Source organism: Camelina sativa, chromosome 1 (genome assembly GCF_030686135.1).
Source record: "Camelina sativa cultivar CO46 ecotype springtype chromosome 1, ASM3068613v1".
Classification (NCBI taxonomy): Eukaryota; Viridiplantae; Streptophyta; class Magnoliopsida; order Brassicales; family Brassicaceae; genus Camelina; species Camelina sativa.
The window spans coordinates 6,053,776-6,068,147 of record NC_141880.1 but is presented as its reverse complement, the minus strand read 5'-3'; the positions used below and the strand labels follow the sequence as shown (position 1 = coordinate 6,068,147).

The 14,372-nt window shown below is 38.9% G+C and overlaps 5 protein-coding genes across 6 annotated transcripts; 1 reads left to right on the top strand and 4 right to left on the bottom strand.

Moving 5' to 3' along the window:
* Positions 1-570: 570 nt before the first annotated feature.
* Positions 571-2,828, bottom strand: LOC104745737 (cytochrome P450 72A13). The gene is made up of 5 exons (XM_010467054.3): positions 2,321-2,828; positions 1,988-2,205; positions 1,661-1,908; positions 1,230-1,593; positions 571-1,132 (listed from the first exon to the last, which is right to left on the bottom strand). Exons 1-5 carry the CDS (start codon positions 2,715-2,717, stop codon positions 704-706), a joined length of 1,656 nt encoding a protein of 551 aa, XP_010465356.2. The 5' UTR covers positions 2,718-2,828; the 3' UTR covers positions 571-703.
* A 136-nt stretch (positions 2,829-2,964) lies between these two features.
* On the bottom strand, positions 2,965-5,664 carry LOC104779336 (cytochrome P450 72A13). Its single transcript, XM_087504050.1, has 5 exons — positions 4,806-5,664; positions 4,433-4,650; positions 4,094-4,341; positions 3,647-4,019; positions 2,965-3,542 (listed from the first exon to the last, which is right to left on the bottom strand). Exons 1-5 carry the CDS (start codon positions 5,077-5,079, stop codon positions 3,117-3,119), a joined length of 1,539 nt encoding a protein of 512 aa, XP_087360176.1. The 5' UTR covers positions 5,080-5,664; the 3' UTR covers positions 2,965-3,116.
* A 122-nt stretch (positions 5,665-5,786) lies between these two features.
* On the bottom strand, positions 5,787-7,271 carry LOC104779328 (large ribosomal subunit protein eL20x). The gene is made up of 4 exons (XM_010503684.3): positions 7,059-7,271; positions 6,552-6,667; positions 6,394-6,457; positions 5,787-6,306 (listed from the first exon to the last, which is right to left on the bottom strand). The coding sequence occupies exons 1-4, from the start codon at positions 7,071-7,073 to the stop codon at positions 5,965-5,967; spliced, it is 537 nt and encodes a 178-aa protein (XP_010501986.1). The 5' UTR covers positions 7,074-7,271; the 3' UTR covers positions 5,787-5,964.
* Positions 7,272-7,357: 86 nt separating this feature from the next.
* On the bottom strand, positions 7,358-8,825 carry LOC104779322 (large ribosomal subunit protein eL20z). The gene is made up of 4 exons (XM_010503679.3): positions 8,418-8,825; positions 7,969-8,047; positions 7,735-7,846; positions 7,358-7,644 (listed from the first exon to the last, which is right to left on the bottom strand). The coding sequence occupies exons 1-4, from the start codon at positions 8,587-8,589 to the stop codon at positions 7,582-7,584; spliced, it is 426 nt and encodes a 141-aa protein (XP_010501981.1). The 5' UTR covers positions 8,590-8,825; the 3' UTR covers positions 7,358-7,581.
* Positions 8,826-9,968: 1,143 nt separating this feature from the next.
* LOC104779317 (C2 domain-containing protein At1g53590) lies at positions 9,969-14,326 on the top strand. Of its 2 annotated transcripts, XM_019246280.2 has the most exons (12): positions 10,425-10,959; positions 11,072-11,146; positions 11,311-11,454; positions 11,642-11,737; positions 11,823-11,954; positions 12,044-12,196; positions 12,289-12,330; positions 12,433-12,484; positions 12,608-12,700; positions 12,789-13,096; positions 13,175-13,830; positions 13,963-14,326. In XM_019246280.2, the coding sequence occupies exons 1-12, from the start codon at positions 10,843-10,845 to the stop codon at positions 14,102-14,104; spliced, it is 2,010 nt and encodes a 669-aa protein (XP_019101825.2). In that variant the 5' UTR covers positions 10,425-10,842; the 3' UTR covers positions 14,105-14,326. The 2 variants fall into 2 exon arrangements, with proteins under 2 accessions (XP_019101822.2, XP_019101825.2); XM_019246277.2 differs by having other exon boundaries at positions 9,969-10,959; positions 13,175-14,326.
* Positions 14,327-14,372: the final 46 nt, after the last annotated feature.

The following is a 14,372-nucleotide window of genomic DNA, read 5'->3' as shown; positions in this document are numbered from 1 at the left end:
ACACAACAATTAGAGCTATTGAAACTGTTAACGATGCACCTGATATCTCCATTCTCTCTCTCGGAGAAGAGAGATAGAGAGGTTGAGAATTTAGAAGAGACGGATGTGGAGATGACCACCTCTGATGTTTTGGACAATTATTTTGGTTTTACTAATTGATATTTTGATTTACTTGATGTCTTGCTTTTATTGGGAAGTTAGAATTGTGTAAGTGTTTTGTGTATTTTTAAAGTTGAGAGATTTTAAATATTTTCAGATTTTTTTGGGTTCTACAATTATGTTTACCCAAATTGGTAGATTCTTTTTTTTTATTTTTTTGCTAACAAATTAGTAGATTTTATAATGGATTCTCATTGACCTTTTTTCTGATATATGTAATGCTGTTGTAGAAGTTTTCCAAATATCATCTCTTCCCATAAGACATGTTACTTGGCATGATAGAAGGTTCTTTTCTTTTGGTGTAAGGCATATGAAGAAGGTTATTTTGATTAACATAGGAAAACTCATTGCACTTCCACTCATCATCTTGGGCGAACACATGTAATAGGATAATAATTGCGATCACCATAGTTTTGTAATTCAATTCTCATGAGTTCCTCGTATTATTGGATAACATATGCTACTCTTATCAAGAGTATTCTTGTTTTAAGTAAAAAAAAAAAAGAGAGGATTTTCGAAATTTTATGTACTCTGTCAATCGATCTTAGAGCATGTGGAAGATCAACGGAGCACCAAACTGAGGATGAAGTGTAAGAACCGTGTGAGGGGAGTGAGTGTAAGAAGGTGACAGCTCGAAAGAGAATCTCTGCAGAATCAAGACAAGAGCCATCTTAGCTTCCATCAGGGCAAAAGTCTGGCCAGGACAGAACCTTGGTCCCCATCCAAACGGAAGAAACGAAACTTGGTTCTTCGTGGCCTTTGAGATCCCATCAGCGAATCTTTCGGGCTTAAACTCATGAACATCTTCTCCCCAGAGCTCGGGATCACGATGAACCATAAGAACAGGAACCACTACTTGTGCACCATCTGGAAGTGTCATGTCCTCACCAAGCTTTGTTTCTTTCTCTATTGCTCGACCAAGTAGTATCCCTGGTGGGTATAACCTCAACACCTCGTTAAGGATCATGGTCATCTGTCAAGACAAAAAGGTTCCGAGAAAACGTTAGTATGGGATTTTGGCCTAGAATCCTCCGGTTATAGGAAAAATACACAAAGATTAGTGCTTTTACTATTTTAAGTCTAGAGAGTGCATCAAAGTTAGGTTTGTTGTTCTTCGCAATGACTTCTAAGATCTCTTCTCTAGCTTGATCTTGCCATTGCGTGTGATGGCTCAGCATGATCATGGTCCACACGAGCAGCACCGCGGTGGTTTCGTGGCCCGCAAAGTGAAACAGCCTGCACTCTTCCACCACATCTTCAATACTCATACCGTGATCTCCCGAATTCGATTCCAAGAGTATCCCCAACAGATCATTCTTTGGAGCCTCCCCTGCTTCCAATGCTCTCTGTCTTTTCATGATGATCTCTTTCAGTCTTGACTTAACTTCCCTATTTATTTGCCACATTCTCATGTTGTTCTTTGTTGGTAGAAACCTAAACCAATGAGAAGATTACTATATAACGAATGAATGAAAGAACACGAAAGGTCATCTTAATGTACCTCATTCCAGGTATAAAAGCCAGTTCAAGAGCTTTTAAAAGTCGCCGGCCTTGTTCTTCTTGAAGCTCAAAGATTCTCTTACCTTCCTCGTAGCTACTACCAAACGCAGTACGTGAAATGACATCTGATGTTAGATCCCCAAGGTATGACCAAATATCAATCTCACTCGATGATCCCTGCTCGCTCACCATTCTCTCCCATTTACTTATCATCTCACTGCAGCTCTCGTAGAACGCAGGTATCATAACCTGCAAAGCAAAGAAAAGGCAATGTCAACATATGATTTGTAACAGTTGCAAAAGCCATGAGAATTGATGTCAGAAAGACCTTGAGCTTTTCTAGATGAAAAGAAGGGTTTATTATCTTCCTATGCTTAGCCCATTTCTCTCCGTCACACAGGGCGACACCAGTCGCAAAAAGCTCAACGATTGGGTGCTTTGGTGGCTTTGGGAAATCGTAAACTCTGTTAAAAACTTCTTTGATGTGTTCTGGTTTCGTCACAATCACACTCGCTTTAGGTCCCATCCACATGTAAGTTGTCTTCCCTAAACAAACAAACATAGAAACAGAGGATTTCAACACTAACCAAGTAACCAACTCATATATTACAAAAACAAAGGATCTCTGTTTTTTTTAGTTCAAATCTAAACCGTTTCTTACCATGATCCTTAACGGTCTGTAATATCAGAGGCATGACACGTTGCGTGTAATCGTCAGTAAGACTGATGGGTTTAGACTTTGCTTGTTCTACCATACTGGCTTCCCTTCTAGCGTCTCCCACAAGAAAGGTGAAAGGAGTTCCAGAGAGACCTTGTCTCTTTAGATAAGCCTCATGTTTCTTTGGTCTAAGCCAAGCCAGACTCAGGCCTTTCCATATCCATACAGCAACCACAGTTACCACCACAATCGCAGCCGCAACTGCCACCGCTGATATCTCTGTATCACTCATAGATGCACTTCTTTTCCATATATGTTTGATGTCTTTTTTTTTGGTTCTTTTTTTCTGAATGTAAGTTGCCAGGTGAAATGCTTTGTATATATAGATATATAAATTCATGTTAATTTACGTGTGTGTCAAGAAAATAAAAGTGTCGGGGACAAGAAGATTCAATGAATGTTCTAGACTGTCTAACTCAAGTATTCTGATTTTCTTATCTATGGTTGCTATGACATTGAAAACTATTTGGCTTACCTAAAAAGACTAGACACATCCTAATCCTAAAGATAGTAGAATCGAAATTGGCTTCTTGGTATAGACTTTTCAAGATTAATAATGCAGCCACAATAGAAAACGACCTTAAGACTTGACTGAATAAGACCTTTACCATATCGAATAACTATTTGCTTCAGACATAGAAGTTGAAAATTTCAAAAGCTAAGGGCTATAAGCCTTTCTATGACATCTTTTTGTTACAGAACAGAGACTTTTGATGACTTCGCTTTAGCAATACGAAAATCAGAGCTTGTGTAAGATGAGATGAGCTCCGAACTGAGGACGAGTGGTCATGACTGTTTGAGGCGCGTGAACATAAGAAGGAGAGAGCTCGAAGGAGAATCTCTGTAGAATCAAAGCCATCGCCATCTTTGCCTCCAACATAGCAAAATTCTGACCGATGCAAATCCTAGGTCCCCACCCAAAGGGAAAGAAGGAGACCTGGTTCTTTGTTGCCTTTGAGAGCCCGTCTCTGAACCGCTCGGGTTTAAAATCCGCTGCATCATCACCCCAAAGCTCGATGTTGCGCTGGACAAGAATAGTTGGTAAATAAATCTGAACTCCAGCGGGAAGGGTAAGCTCTCCTAGCTTCATTTCTTTGTTAACAGCTCGTTTAAGCTGAGCCACCGGAGGGTATAGCCTCAAAACCTCATAGAAGATCATGGTCATCTGTTGAAAATCCATTAAAAGGAAACTTTCAATTGAAATTCAAGTGACTTTGGTAAACATTTATTGGAAAAGGATGGTGAAAGTTGTTTTTTTTTTTTACTTACGACTTTAAGGTTGTTAAGGGACTCCATATCAGGTTTATTGTTTTCACCGAGTACTTGCCTCACTTCCTCTCGTGCGCGAGCTTGCCAGTCTTGGTGATAGCTTAACAAAACCATAGTCCAGACCAAGAGTACTGAAGTTGTCTCTTGTCCTGCGAAATAAAACAACTTGCACTCTTTCATCACTTCTTCTACGGTCATTCCATTTCCTTGAGATTCCTGTGAATTTGATTCAAGCAGTATCCCCAACAAATCATCGTTTGCTGGTTCTCCAGCTTCTCTCGCTTTCTCCCGTTTGCTCACAATACGTCTCAATATTACGTTTACTTCTCTATCTATTGCTTTCATCCTTCTATTGCTCTTTGTTGGGTAAAACCTACACCAAAACAAACAAATTCTCAAAATCTTTAGTTTGTGACACGAAAAACACGACGGAGGTTGTGGCTTTACCTCGATCCAGGGATGTAAAATTTCTTAAAAGCTTGTGCAATGAGCTCAGCCAATTCCCCTTGTAGTTGAAATATCTTCTGCCCTTCTTTATAGCTGCTTCCAAAAGCAGTATGTGAGATCACATCCGCAGTCATATTCACAAGCCAAGGCCAAACATCAACTTCAAGAGACGATTCTTTATCTGTAAATAGCTTCTCCCATTGGCAGACAACCTCGCTGCAACAATGGTAAAACGCAGGGACCATGTTCTGTAACCAAAAAAAAACAAGGTCACTACTCACTATGAGATCCAAAAAAATTTACAGTCTTAACTGGTGCAGGCAGCAGAGAACCAAATACCTTGATCTTCTCGATGTGAAAAGCAGGGTTGATGATCCTCCTGTGACTCGCCCATTCATCTCCCTTGTAACCCGCGAGCCCTCCTGCTAACAATCTGACCAAAGGGAACGTAGAAGGTTTCTCAAAGTCGTAAACTTTATTGAATATTTCCTTGATCTGTTCTGGATTCGTTATCACAATCGTTGGAATTGGTCCAATCCATATGAAGAAAGTCTTTCCTGTTGCACCAACATAACTCAATCAAGTACCAATAATGGAAACCTAAACAGAGAGAGATCTCCCTAAGTCAAAAACTCAATTCTACACAATTCACTCCCCAACTCAAAAGAGCACTCTCAAGTCCTTAAGAGGAAAGCGAAGGGAGACACTATACCGTGAGAATTGTGCATCTTCAAGGTGAGAGGAAGGAGACGTGGGGTGATATCATCGGTTAACTTGATGGGTTTAGATCTGGCCTCCGTCATCATATCAACGTTCCTCTTAATATCTCCGACGAAAGGCGTGTAAGGAGTTCCGGTAAGACCCTGTCTTCTCAGGCAACTCTCAAGCATCTTTGGTTTTATCCAGACCCACTTCACGATCCGCCATGTCCACAGTACCACTACTGTTACAACCAATACTAAAGCTGCTACTAATGAAAAAGGCATCTCCAATTCTCTAACTCGCTCTGCTGGAGTCCGCAAGTTTTCGTGGGGGGTTTTTTTATAAAGATCGAAACTTTTGATCTAGCACTGGAGTTTCGTTTCGATTAGACACAATTTACAGTCCAAATCCTTTGCCGGGAAGGGGCTTTTGTCTGTAACTGGGGCGTCGTGTCGTGTCCATCTTGTCCACTGGCAAATTTTTTAATCGATAAATCTTGAAAGGTGATTCCACTGAGCATGATGAATAAAAAAGTGTTGTCAACTCTTTTGCTGGTCAAGGATAAGCGCGTGTGTATCAGACGCCGAGAGCTCCCCGGAGAACATGTAGCAAAGACCAGACTGAGACTGCAGATGAAGAGCTGTTTATCTAGCGATTAATGGAGTTGCAAAATTAGATACGATGGCCTCTCCAACACTTCCGTAGCTTTTATACTTTCTGCAAACTTACCTCAAGCAGCAAAACTTTGAAAATTGATGAAAAGTGCCAGTTACAAAAGTGCATCACTAGTTGCCAAAATGCCTAAAGGCTCCATTTGCAAAGAACAGGCTGAGGATGAAATGTTGCTTGTTTGCATCTTAAAGCAGACTGATTTATAACGGGAGAGGTTTATTTACAGTTAACTCTCCAACACTATCCTTACTAAGTTTTAAAATTGGTGAAAACTGAAACATTACATTGAAGCAGCAAAACTTTAAAAGTTGGTGAGAAATCTGGAAACGAGTGAACCTTAATAATATCGTATCATAATATCTAGAACACAAATGTTCAAAAGATGCAAACTTTAAAACTTCAAGTGATGAACTCCAAAATGGTGGTTTGTTCAGACTTGGAACTACAACCCTAATCTGTTGGTTGATAAAAATATGAATAATCATTTAAGATTGGTTTTACATGAACAGGTTGGGCCTTGATGCCTTGTATGTAGTCTTGAGCATCCTGCTTGGTGGTCTGACCTTTCTGAAAACAAGAGGGAACTTGATCTCCGAGTTGTGAAACTGCTTGGTGCTCTCTCTCTTGCACAGCTTTGCAGGGACTGTTGCGGTCTTGATGATCTGAATGCAAGGGAACCTCACTCTATGACGAGAAGCCATCTCAGTGTACATCTGCTCCACTGCACCATTGAGTGTTGTGTCACGGTACTCCTTGTACATGTTATGGTACCCAGTTCGGCTCTGATAACGCAGCCAGATACCATAATTCTTGATCGTCGTCGGGTTCTTCTCAAAAATCTATAAAAGTAAGAACAACAAGATCATATAAAAGTACCCATCTTGCAGCATATGTAAGATATTCAGCTGGGGAAATGCAATCAATACCTCATTGATGGCAAGCATCTGTCCATTGCTTTTCTTCACCTTCTTCAATTTCCTCATGAAGTACCTAGATACAACAAACAAATTCATCTAAGATCAGGGAATAAACAAGACAAACCAGAGTTTCCATTAACAAACAACTGGTACCAAACAGGACATACCAAAACTTGGACATGGCACATACTTCATTTTTACCCCATAGCTTCATCCGATAGATCTTAGGGTGCTCATCTTTCTCTGTCGGAAGGGCCCTCCCAACCACTTGATACTGGTGAAACTGCAATGTACATTGTTATAAGAGAAAAAGAGATCAGCTTTGCATACCCTTAAAGACACTCAAACTTTAAATCATACGAACTCTCTAAGAAAGCAAGTCACAAAACAGTATCAATTTGGGATTATTGATAACTAATGACGCTTTAAAGCTATCATAGAGATTCACATGGATCAGAGTTCATCCAGAAACTAATGCAGTCTACTTCCTCGGGTCGGAAACAAAAAATTCAGAAAAAAAGTTTCATACTTTCTAAACGAATCAGAACCAAGCAGCACGAGCACATTTAATGATTTTCTAAATCAATCATCAAAACGACCAAAATTACAGAGTCACTCGTAGCTCAGAAAGTTCCTAAAACGATCCGGAGACACAATCGTGAAGAGCAACTTACCCGGAAAGCACCCATTTCTAGGGAGGGAGATCAAGCTCTGACGAAATCAGCCTAAAAGAAACAGAGAGAGCTACACGGTGGCGCCGGAAAAATAAAAACTATAAAAGAGGTTCTCTAGAACAAACCCTATGCCGTCTCTCTGGGCTTTTCTATTTTTTTACTCGGCCCTTTCAATAATATTTTTTTCATCTCATTGTTATAAAACTATTATTTGCAGCAGTTAATTTAAAATCTAACATTATACAAATTTAGTACTTCGTTCATTCTGTCAGACTTGGAGTTTATTAATTCATATCATCTAAACAAATGCTTATCTTTATATATAATTCACACATTAGTTGTATTTTTGAGAAGAGTATGTTTTGAGAAGAACACTTTTTTAGGTAACATATACAATCTTGAGACAATAGACATTGTGCTCTTGAAGTAAGAAAAAAACACATTTACAATCTTCTTCTGTGATAATAATATCTTAACGGCCTAACCGGTCTACACTGGATTCAGAGTGTTGACAATCTTCACTTCAGGACCAGACCCCTGATCCTCTTACGGCTCCAATGACGATGATAATGGTAGCAACAACAGACTGTGGACATGATGATGGGTTAGTCAGAATAGAGTTAACATGAACCAGGACAATGTTGAGTTAGAGATAATTATATAAAAGTGGACTTACTCCAATTGCGCAAGCTATATATCCTGGTCTCTCACGAATGTTTCTAGAGAACAATAGAAGGAAGAACCCGATGTACCAAGGGATCGTGCCGAAGAAGAAACCAAGGATGAATCTTCAAAAAAACAAAAAAACCTTTTAAAAAAAAAGCCTTACAATATGTGTCTCTAATCATCTTAGAAATTGACAAGAACGTAATAAGAAGAGAAGTTAGGTAAAACGATGGAGATCACTTACAGCACCCAGCCAACGCCTATACCACAACAAGGAAGGCGATCGTGTTGAGCTGTTGTCATGCCTCCATTAACAGCATAACCTGCGACCAAGACCGAAACAGCATAATGATGAAGCGTAGCAATAAATGACAAGAATCCTTTTGAGAAAACTAGGATTTGACATCATCATCTCAAAGACATAAATTTCGAAATAGGACCATGACATAAAAAAAAAAGAGGCAATAGATAGATTCTCTTTTAAATACTACAAAGCCTCGTACGAAATATCCAAGAGTCAGATTCTAAACCCATTGCGAATATCCAAACAAAACTCATAAAAACAGAGCCTTTAATAGAATAACAGATCAAGAAAAAGAAAAAAAAAAAAAAAACGAAACTTTTATCATACCCACCAAAAAAAATCGAAATCTAAAAGCTACCCTGATAATGAGAGACGAAGAAGAAGCTCACCTTGTACGTAGGGCTGAGCCGGCTGAGGAAAACCAGCGGCAGGAGGCTGCTGCTGCGGCGGAGGAGGATAGTTAGAGACCCCTTGATACGGAGGAGGAGGCTGTTGGTGGTGGTGTTGATGATCCGTCACGACTGATCTGTTCTTATCGTCTTCCACGGCGGCGCTCGTCATCTCTCTCTCTCTCTCTCTCTCCACAGATCAATAAACAAAAACAGATATTTTCTCTGATTTGGATCTGTGTGAAGAGGTGAAAGAACCAAAGATATTATTCCCTCTTCTTCTTGTTAAACTTTAAAGTTACGTATTTTAGGAAGGTGCACGTGCCACGTGGCTTTTTCTGTGGTTAGTCATATTTTTCCCAACTAGATTTTCCTAATTAATTTGAGTTTTGCCGTTCGCGTAATCACAGGGGAACGAAAGCACCGACGCAAATTAGCAAACATTAAAATAAAATACTCAATTCATTGTATTTAAGTATTTTTACCGTCGTTATCAATTGACATTTTACCCTTCAACTAATAATAATATTATTATTATCAATTACCTTCTTCTTCAAAGGAAAAAAAAAACCTTAATTAGATTCTTTACAAAGATAAACTACTGGCTATGTACACTGTAGAAACTCGATTTCCACAATAAATTTGTTTATGGGGGAAACAAATTCAGTAAGGAAAACTCTCTTAGAAAACTAATCTAGGCTTTGATATTAGAAGAATTAGGGTTTTTATTGCTGAGAACGAGAAGAGAACTCAATAATTGTATTCAATAATCGATGCCTTACAATGGAGAAATCTTTTCCCCTTTATACATATTCATGAATCATACAATATATTAACTTTCCTTATCGGACGAACTGAAATAAGGAAAGTTACTCTATCTCTTAGATCGGCCGCTGGGCGAAGTGGAAGTCGATTCTTCATTCTCGAGGCTGGACTTCTTCTATCCGAAGTGGGCTTAAATGACCTAACTGAACACTTAACCGGATCCCCAGTTAAATAACTAAATTGTCTTTCTGGTTTAGTTCGATATGTAAGGGATGCTAAATCATGCACCAACATACATCCAATCCAACCACCATAATAATACAAGATTAGAGGTGGATGCATAATTAATAGTTGTCTATATATAGAGAGTGAGTGAGATAGTTACAAAATATAGATGAAGAAAAATAACCCCACTTGTTTACCATAACAATTGAATAAACATTTAAAATCATATTTATTTTGTTGACCATTTTAATATATATATATATATATTTTTTTTGTCGACAATCATATTTCATTAAAACCCCAAACTAGGCAAAGATACAGTGGTGAAACAGAAGTCCAACAAAATAGAAAGCCCATCAGTAGTCCAACAGCATAAATTACAAAGAGAATCGGTTAGGCCTAAAAATGGACACGTGTGTCGCGCAAGTTGGGAGGTGGAAGATGCAATCAACATGTCACCGACTCATCCTCGACTCATCCTCGATTTTAGAGCCAGTAGCAAAACACGCTCTCCTGAATCTGTCTTCACCAGCCATCAAGTTTCCAATCATCCCGATCCACGAACAAAGAAAAAGGACCTTCATCCTAAGCCGATTACGGCACCAATATGGTATGAAGGATTTATCCTTTCTTGCAAGAAAATCGAGTAGTTGATGATCTTTTGAACCTCTGATTTTCACTCTCGGTGTTTGTCTCCTTCAATTGAAGAGATTTTGTTACTGGAAAAGGGGAAAAACCAAACAAAATAAAAGAAAATAAGGCAAAACGGCTAAAACAAAACTCGTGCTTAGACGAGAGAGAAGATCCCGACTAGGCTGGATAATATATTACAACAAAAAACCATATTAAAATCAAAGAGATTTCGATTTTAATGTGAAGAGAACTTTTCTCTCTCTCTAAAACATTCGAGAGAGATAAGAGAGAGAAAGCCAGATCAATATATTATTCAAAATGATAATAGGCCTAATAATAATAGAGATGAGATTATATGACACGTTTGCACACTTTTAGGCGGTTGACGCGTTTCCTTTTTTTCAAAGAAGATGTTTATTTTTTTATTTTGTGGGGATGAAAACGACATCGTTTGCTGGCTTCGCGGAAGAAAACAGAGCAAATTGCATAGATCGAATGTTTTTGTTTTCTTTGTCTCCGTCTCTCTCGTTTGCTCTGTCTTATTTGTCTCTCCCTCTCTCTGCTTTTAACTGTATCAATCCCCCCAGAACCGAAAAATACAAAAGAAACTGCAATCATTATCTTTGGTTTCTTTCATCTTTTTAGTTAAACCAAACAACACACATGATGAAGTTTTCTGACTCGATTCGGATGGATTGGTTTTGGATGGTTTGGTTTTCATGAGGTTGGTGTTTGAAAAGAAGAAGCAAGAAGAATCTTTGGAGTAGTTTTTTTTTTTTCAGTTCTGGAGTAATAAATAGTAATGGAGTGTTCTGTTATACATCACGTAGTGATTGTGTTACTGTTACTTTGGGTTCTATCTTACTTGAATCGATCACACGGCTTTTTCTTTTTCCTCGCTCTGATTTATCTCTACCTGGTATTGTTCCTTTCTCTTCTCTTTCTAGTTGACATGTTTCTTTTGGTTTTTTTTTTTATTGATTTGGTGAAAAGATTGTTGTGTTTTTGTATCCTGGTTGGTTTCGTTATAGGTTCATGAACGATATGTAATCATATTGAGGAAGAAATTGCAGTTTGAAGAGAGGAAGCAAGCTAACCAGAGAAGGGTATTTGCTACCTTTTTTTTGTTTTCTTCCTTAGTGATACTGATTCGATTGTTCAAGTTGCCTTGTTTCCAATTCTTAGTGCAGACACTAGGGTTCTCAATCTTGTGTTGGAAGATACTTTCTTTAGCTTTCTTTTGTACTAAATGGTAATCCTTTCTTTTTAGGTCCTATCCGATTCTGAATCAGTTCGGTGGTTGAATCATGCTGTTGAGAAGATATGGCCAATTTGTATGGAACAGATTGCATCTCAGAAGATTCTACGTCCAATCATACCTTGGTTCTTGGACAAGTATAGACCTTGGACCGCGGTAAACCCCATACAAATTTGTTTCTCTGTTTTATAGTGTAGATGTCTCTTTTTGAGTCTTTACAATTTATTTGCGTCTAGTTAGACAGTTTTAAATACTTCTTTGGGTTCTAATGCCACTTACTGTATTACAGTTCACAGTCGAAAAAGCGCCTTACGTATTATTGATTGTATGATGATTTCTGCAGAAAGAAGCTGTGATACAAGACCTCTATTTGGGAAGAAACCCGCCTCTGTTGACTGATATAAGGGTTCTTCGGGAATCTACGGGTGATGATCACTTGGTATATAGTTGCACAACTTCAGTTTTGTGACATCTGGTGTGTAATATCTGTAGAGAAAGTGGAACTTATACTGGAGTGTCTACAGGTACTGGAACTTGGAATGAATTTTCTCACAGCAGATGATATGAGCGCAGTACTCGCTGTGAAACTAAGAAAGAGACTTGGGTTTGGAATGTGGACTAAGTTGCATTTAACAGGAATGCATGTCGAAGGAAAGGTAGTGGATTTTTATTATCTGTAGTTAAATTCACATACTCTTAAATGAAGTAACTTGCTTTATATAGATAATACCTTTAACTCTTGAAGGTGTTGATTGGAGTGAAGTTCCTTCGTCGATGGCCTTTTCTGGGGCGTTTACGTGTTTGCTTTGCAGAGCCACCTTATTTCCAAATGACTGTTAAACCAATTACCACTCATGGACTTGATGTTGCTGTGCTTCCAGGGATTGCAGGATGGCTAGTAAGTATTGACTCCTGGATAAGCTTGTAAACTTATATAGTGTCAGAAACTCCTCTCTAGTAGTTTTTCTGAGCTTTACCTTTCTCAATCAGGACAAACTTTTGTCTGTTGCATTTGAGCAGACTCTTGTTGAGGTAAGATTCTTTTGGTTTGTCGCCTTTATCTTCCTGTAGTTAAGAAACCATTGTCAATACAGTCACCCCAGCTAAATGAAGCTTGTGTCGTCTAATTTACAGCCAAATATGCTGGTAGTTGATATGGAGAAATTTGTTAGTCCACAGTCAGGAGGTAAATATTGCAGGAGATGTCCATAATTCATGAAATCTATCTTGTACTTCTTTTATTGGTTCCTCAAAACATCATATTATTCAGTCCAGATGAGTTACCTTCTGTTGTCTGTGTTCGTTCCAGAAAATTGGTTCTTTGTTGATGAGAAAGAACCAGTAGCACACGCTCTTGTTGAAGTCGTTGAAGCATCTGATGTTAAACCATCAGACCTAAATGGTTAGTCTGAAATTCACCGGAAGTTATTTTCCTCTGCTTTAGTTGTCGGAACTACAGTTTATGAACTGCTCGGATCTGGATGCTTCAGGTTTAGCTGATCCTTATGTGAAAGGGCAGCTTGGCGCTTACAGATTCAAAACCAAGATACTAAGGAAAACGTTGGCTCCCAAATGGCAAGAAGAGTTCAAGATACCAATCTGCACATGGGACTCCCCAAATGTTCTTAACATTGAAGTTCAAGACAAGGACCGGTTTAGCGATGATAGGCTTGGCGATTGTTCAGTAAACATTGCAGAGTTTCGAGGTGGCCAAAGAAATGATATGTGGTTGCCTCTTCAGAACATCAAAATGGGAAGGCTGCATCTTGCTGTAACCGTACTTGAGAGCGAGACAAAGGTAGATTGAGATCCTTTTCAGTTTCTTTAAATATAGAGTTTCCATGACCAATTCTTGTGCATCTGATTCCATTTACAGTTGAACGATGATCCGTTTGAAGGAGTGACAATAAGTAAGGAAGACATGTGGGCTTCTTTTGCTTCCGACATTACAAATAAAGGTTCCTTTTCTTCAGTGGTATCGTATAAGTCTCCAAGGGTTCCTGATAATATGGAACCAATTAACATCGAAGGAGAAGAAGAGACTGGAATATGGGTACATCAACCAGGAACTGAAGTCTCACAGATTTGGGAACCAAGAAAAGGCAAGAATCGATGCCTCGATAACCAAATACAAGGTGCTGGCAGTGCCCGTTCCACTGCATCTACATCCCCCAAAAATGAAAGCAACAGCACTGATGAAAATCAGGAAGGAAAGAGCCCGATGAAGTCTGTTGGTCGGGGACTGAAGAGAATCGGTTTAATGTTTCATAGGAATGGGAAAAAAGAAGAATGCCATAATAATGCAGGGAACATTGAAGATGATATCATGTCTCCTCGGATTAATTTGAAGGCGTTAGATCGAAAGGATGTTGGGGTAAAGTTCATCGTTGAAGACAGTCTATCGGGGCCACTCACAGGAAGAAGTTCAAGGGGTGGGAGCTTTGGTTCTGAAGACAGTCTGCACAAGGGACACATGAAGGATGTTGCAAAGAGCATTCTAAAACAAGCTGAAAAGTCTGCAAGACAACTAAAGTATGCATTTTCACGTAAAGGATCAAGGAAATCAAGCAATGTGTCAGACCAAGATAACATTCCTGAATCTGAGTCTCTCTCTGATTCTGAATGTCGATGTGAATATTCTGATGATGAATCTGCATTTAGCAGCGTGCAGGATGTGGGGACACCAAGAACAGCAAAACTTGAAGGAAAAATTGTCAAAGCAGGTGAGAATGAGAATGTAAATATATCAGCAATCTCCAAAGAAGATTCTAAAGGTGTTGCGGACATTTCGAAGAAGCAAAGGTAGATAAAAGTAAATTTAGCAAACTTGGGAACTACATATAGTGATGGCAGGAACTCTTCTGCTGAAGCTGAGAAAGTCTTTCACGCCCAAGACTATCATAGGTAATCAATCAAAAAAGCTTGAGGATGGATTTTTGAGTGTGCTCAAGTAGAACAGTTGTATATGTACGCCAGTTTTGAGTCTCTATCTTTGGTTTTTTAATGAGTCACTGTCTTGCTTCTTCCATTTTCTTCAACTCGAAGAACAAATAGCTTCTGTGCATAGCATGTTC

What these genes read in the sequence shown, in the direction of transcription:
- LOC104779328 (XM_010503684.3), bottom strand. An exon ending in TGTGCCATGTCCAAGTTTTG is followed by an intron (nt 6,458 to 6,551) that starts GTATGTCCTGTT and finishes TGTTGTATCTAG; the next exon opens with GTACTTCATGAGGAAATTGA. An exon ending in AGATGCTTGCCATCAATGAG is followed by an intron (nt 6,307 to 6,393) that starts GTATTGATTGCA and finishes TTACTTTTATAG; the next exon opens with ATTTTTGAGAAGAACCCGAC.
- LOC104745737 (XM_010467054.3), bottom strand. Translation starts at nt 2,717, where the DNA reads ATGAATTTATATATCTATATATACAAAGCATTTCACCTGGCAACTTAC. An exon ending in ACAGACCGTTAAGGATCATG is followed by an intron (nt 2,206 to 2,320) that starts GTAAGAAACGGT and finishes TTGTTTGTTTAG; the next exon opens with GGAAGACAACTTACATGTGG. An exon ending in GCTTTTATACCTGGAATGAG is followed by an intron (nt 1,594 to 1,660) that starts GTACATTAAGAT and finishes TCATTGGTTTAG; the next exon opens with GTTTCTACCAACAAAGAACA.
- LOC104779336 (XM_087504050.1), bottom strand. Translation starts at nt 5,079, where the DNA reads ATGCCTTTTTCATTAGTAGCAGCTTTAGTATTGGTTGTAACAGTAGTG. An exon ending in GAAGATGCACAATTCTCACG is followed by an intron (nt 4,651 to 4,805) that starts GTATAGTGTCTC and finishes TTGGTGCAACAG; the next exon opens with GAAAGACTTTCTTCATATGG. An exon ending in TTCACATCGAGAAGATCAAG is followed by an intron (nt 4,342 to 4,432) that starts GTATTTGGTTCT and finishes TTTTGGTTACAG; the next exon opens with AACATGGTCCCTGCGTTTTA.
- LOC104779322 (XM_010503679.3), bottom strand. Translation starts at nt 8,589, where the DNA reads ATGACGAGCGCCGCCGTGGAAGACGATAAGAACAGATCAGTCGTGACG. An exon ending in ATAGGCGTTGGCTGGGTGCT is followed by an intron (nt 7,847 to 7,968) that starts GTAAGTGATCTC and finishes GTTTTTTTGAAG; the next exon opens with ATTCATCCTTGGTTTCTTCT. An exon ending in ATATAGCTTGCGCAATTGGA is followed by an intron (nt 7,645 to 7,734) that starts GTAAGTCCACTT and finishes TCATGTCCACAG; the next exon opens with TCTGTTGTTGCTACCATTAT.
- LOC104779317 (XM_019246277.2), top strand. Translation starts at nt 10,843, where the DNA reads ATGGAGTGTTCTGTTATACATCACGTAGTGATTGTGTTACTGTTACTT. An exon ending in GAATGCATGTCGAAGGAAAG is followed by an intron (nt 11,955 to 12,043) that starts GTAGTGGATTTT and finishes TAACTCTTGAAG; the next exon opens with GTGTTGATTGGAGTGAAGTT. An exon ending in TGTTAGTCCACAGTCAGGAG is followed by an intron (nt 12,485 to 12,607) that starts GTAAATATTGCA and finishes TGTTCGTTCCAG; the next exon opens with AAAATTGGTTCTTTGTTGAT.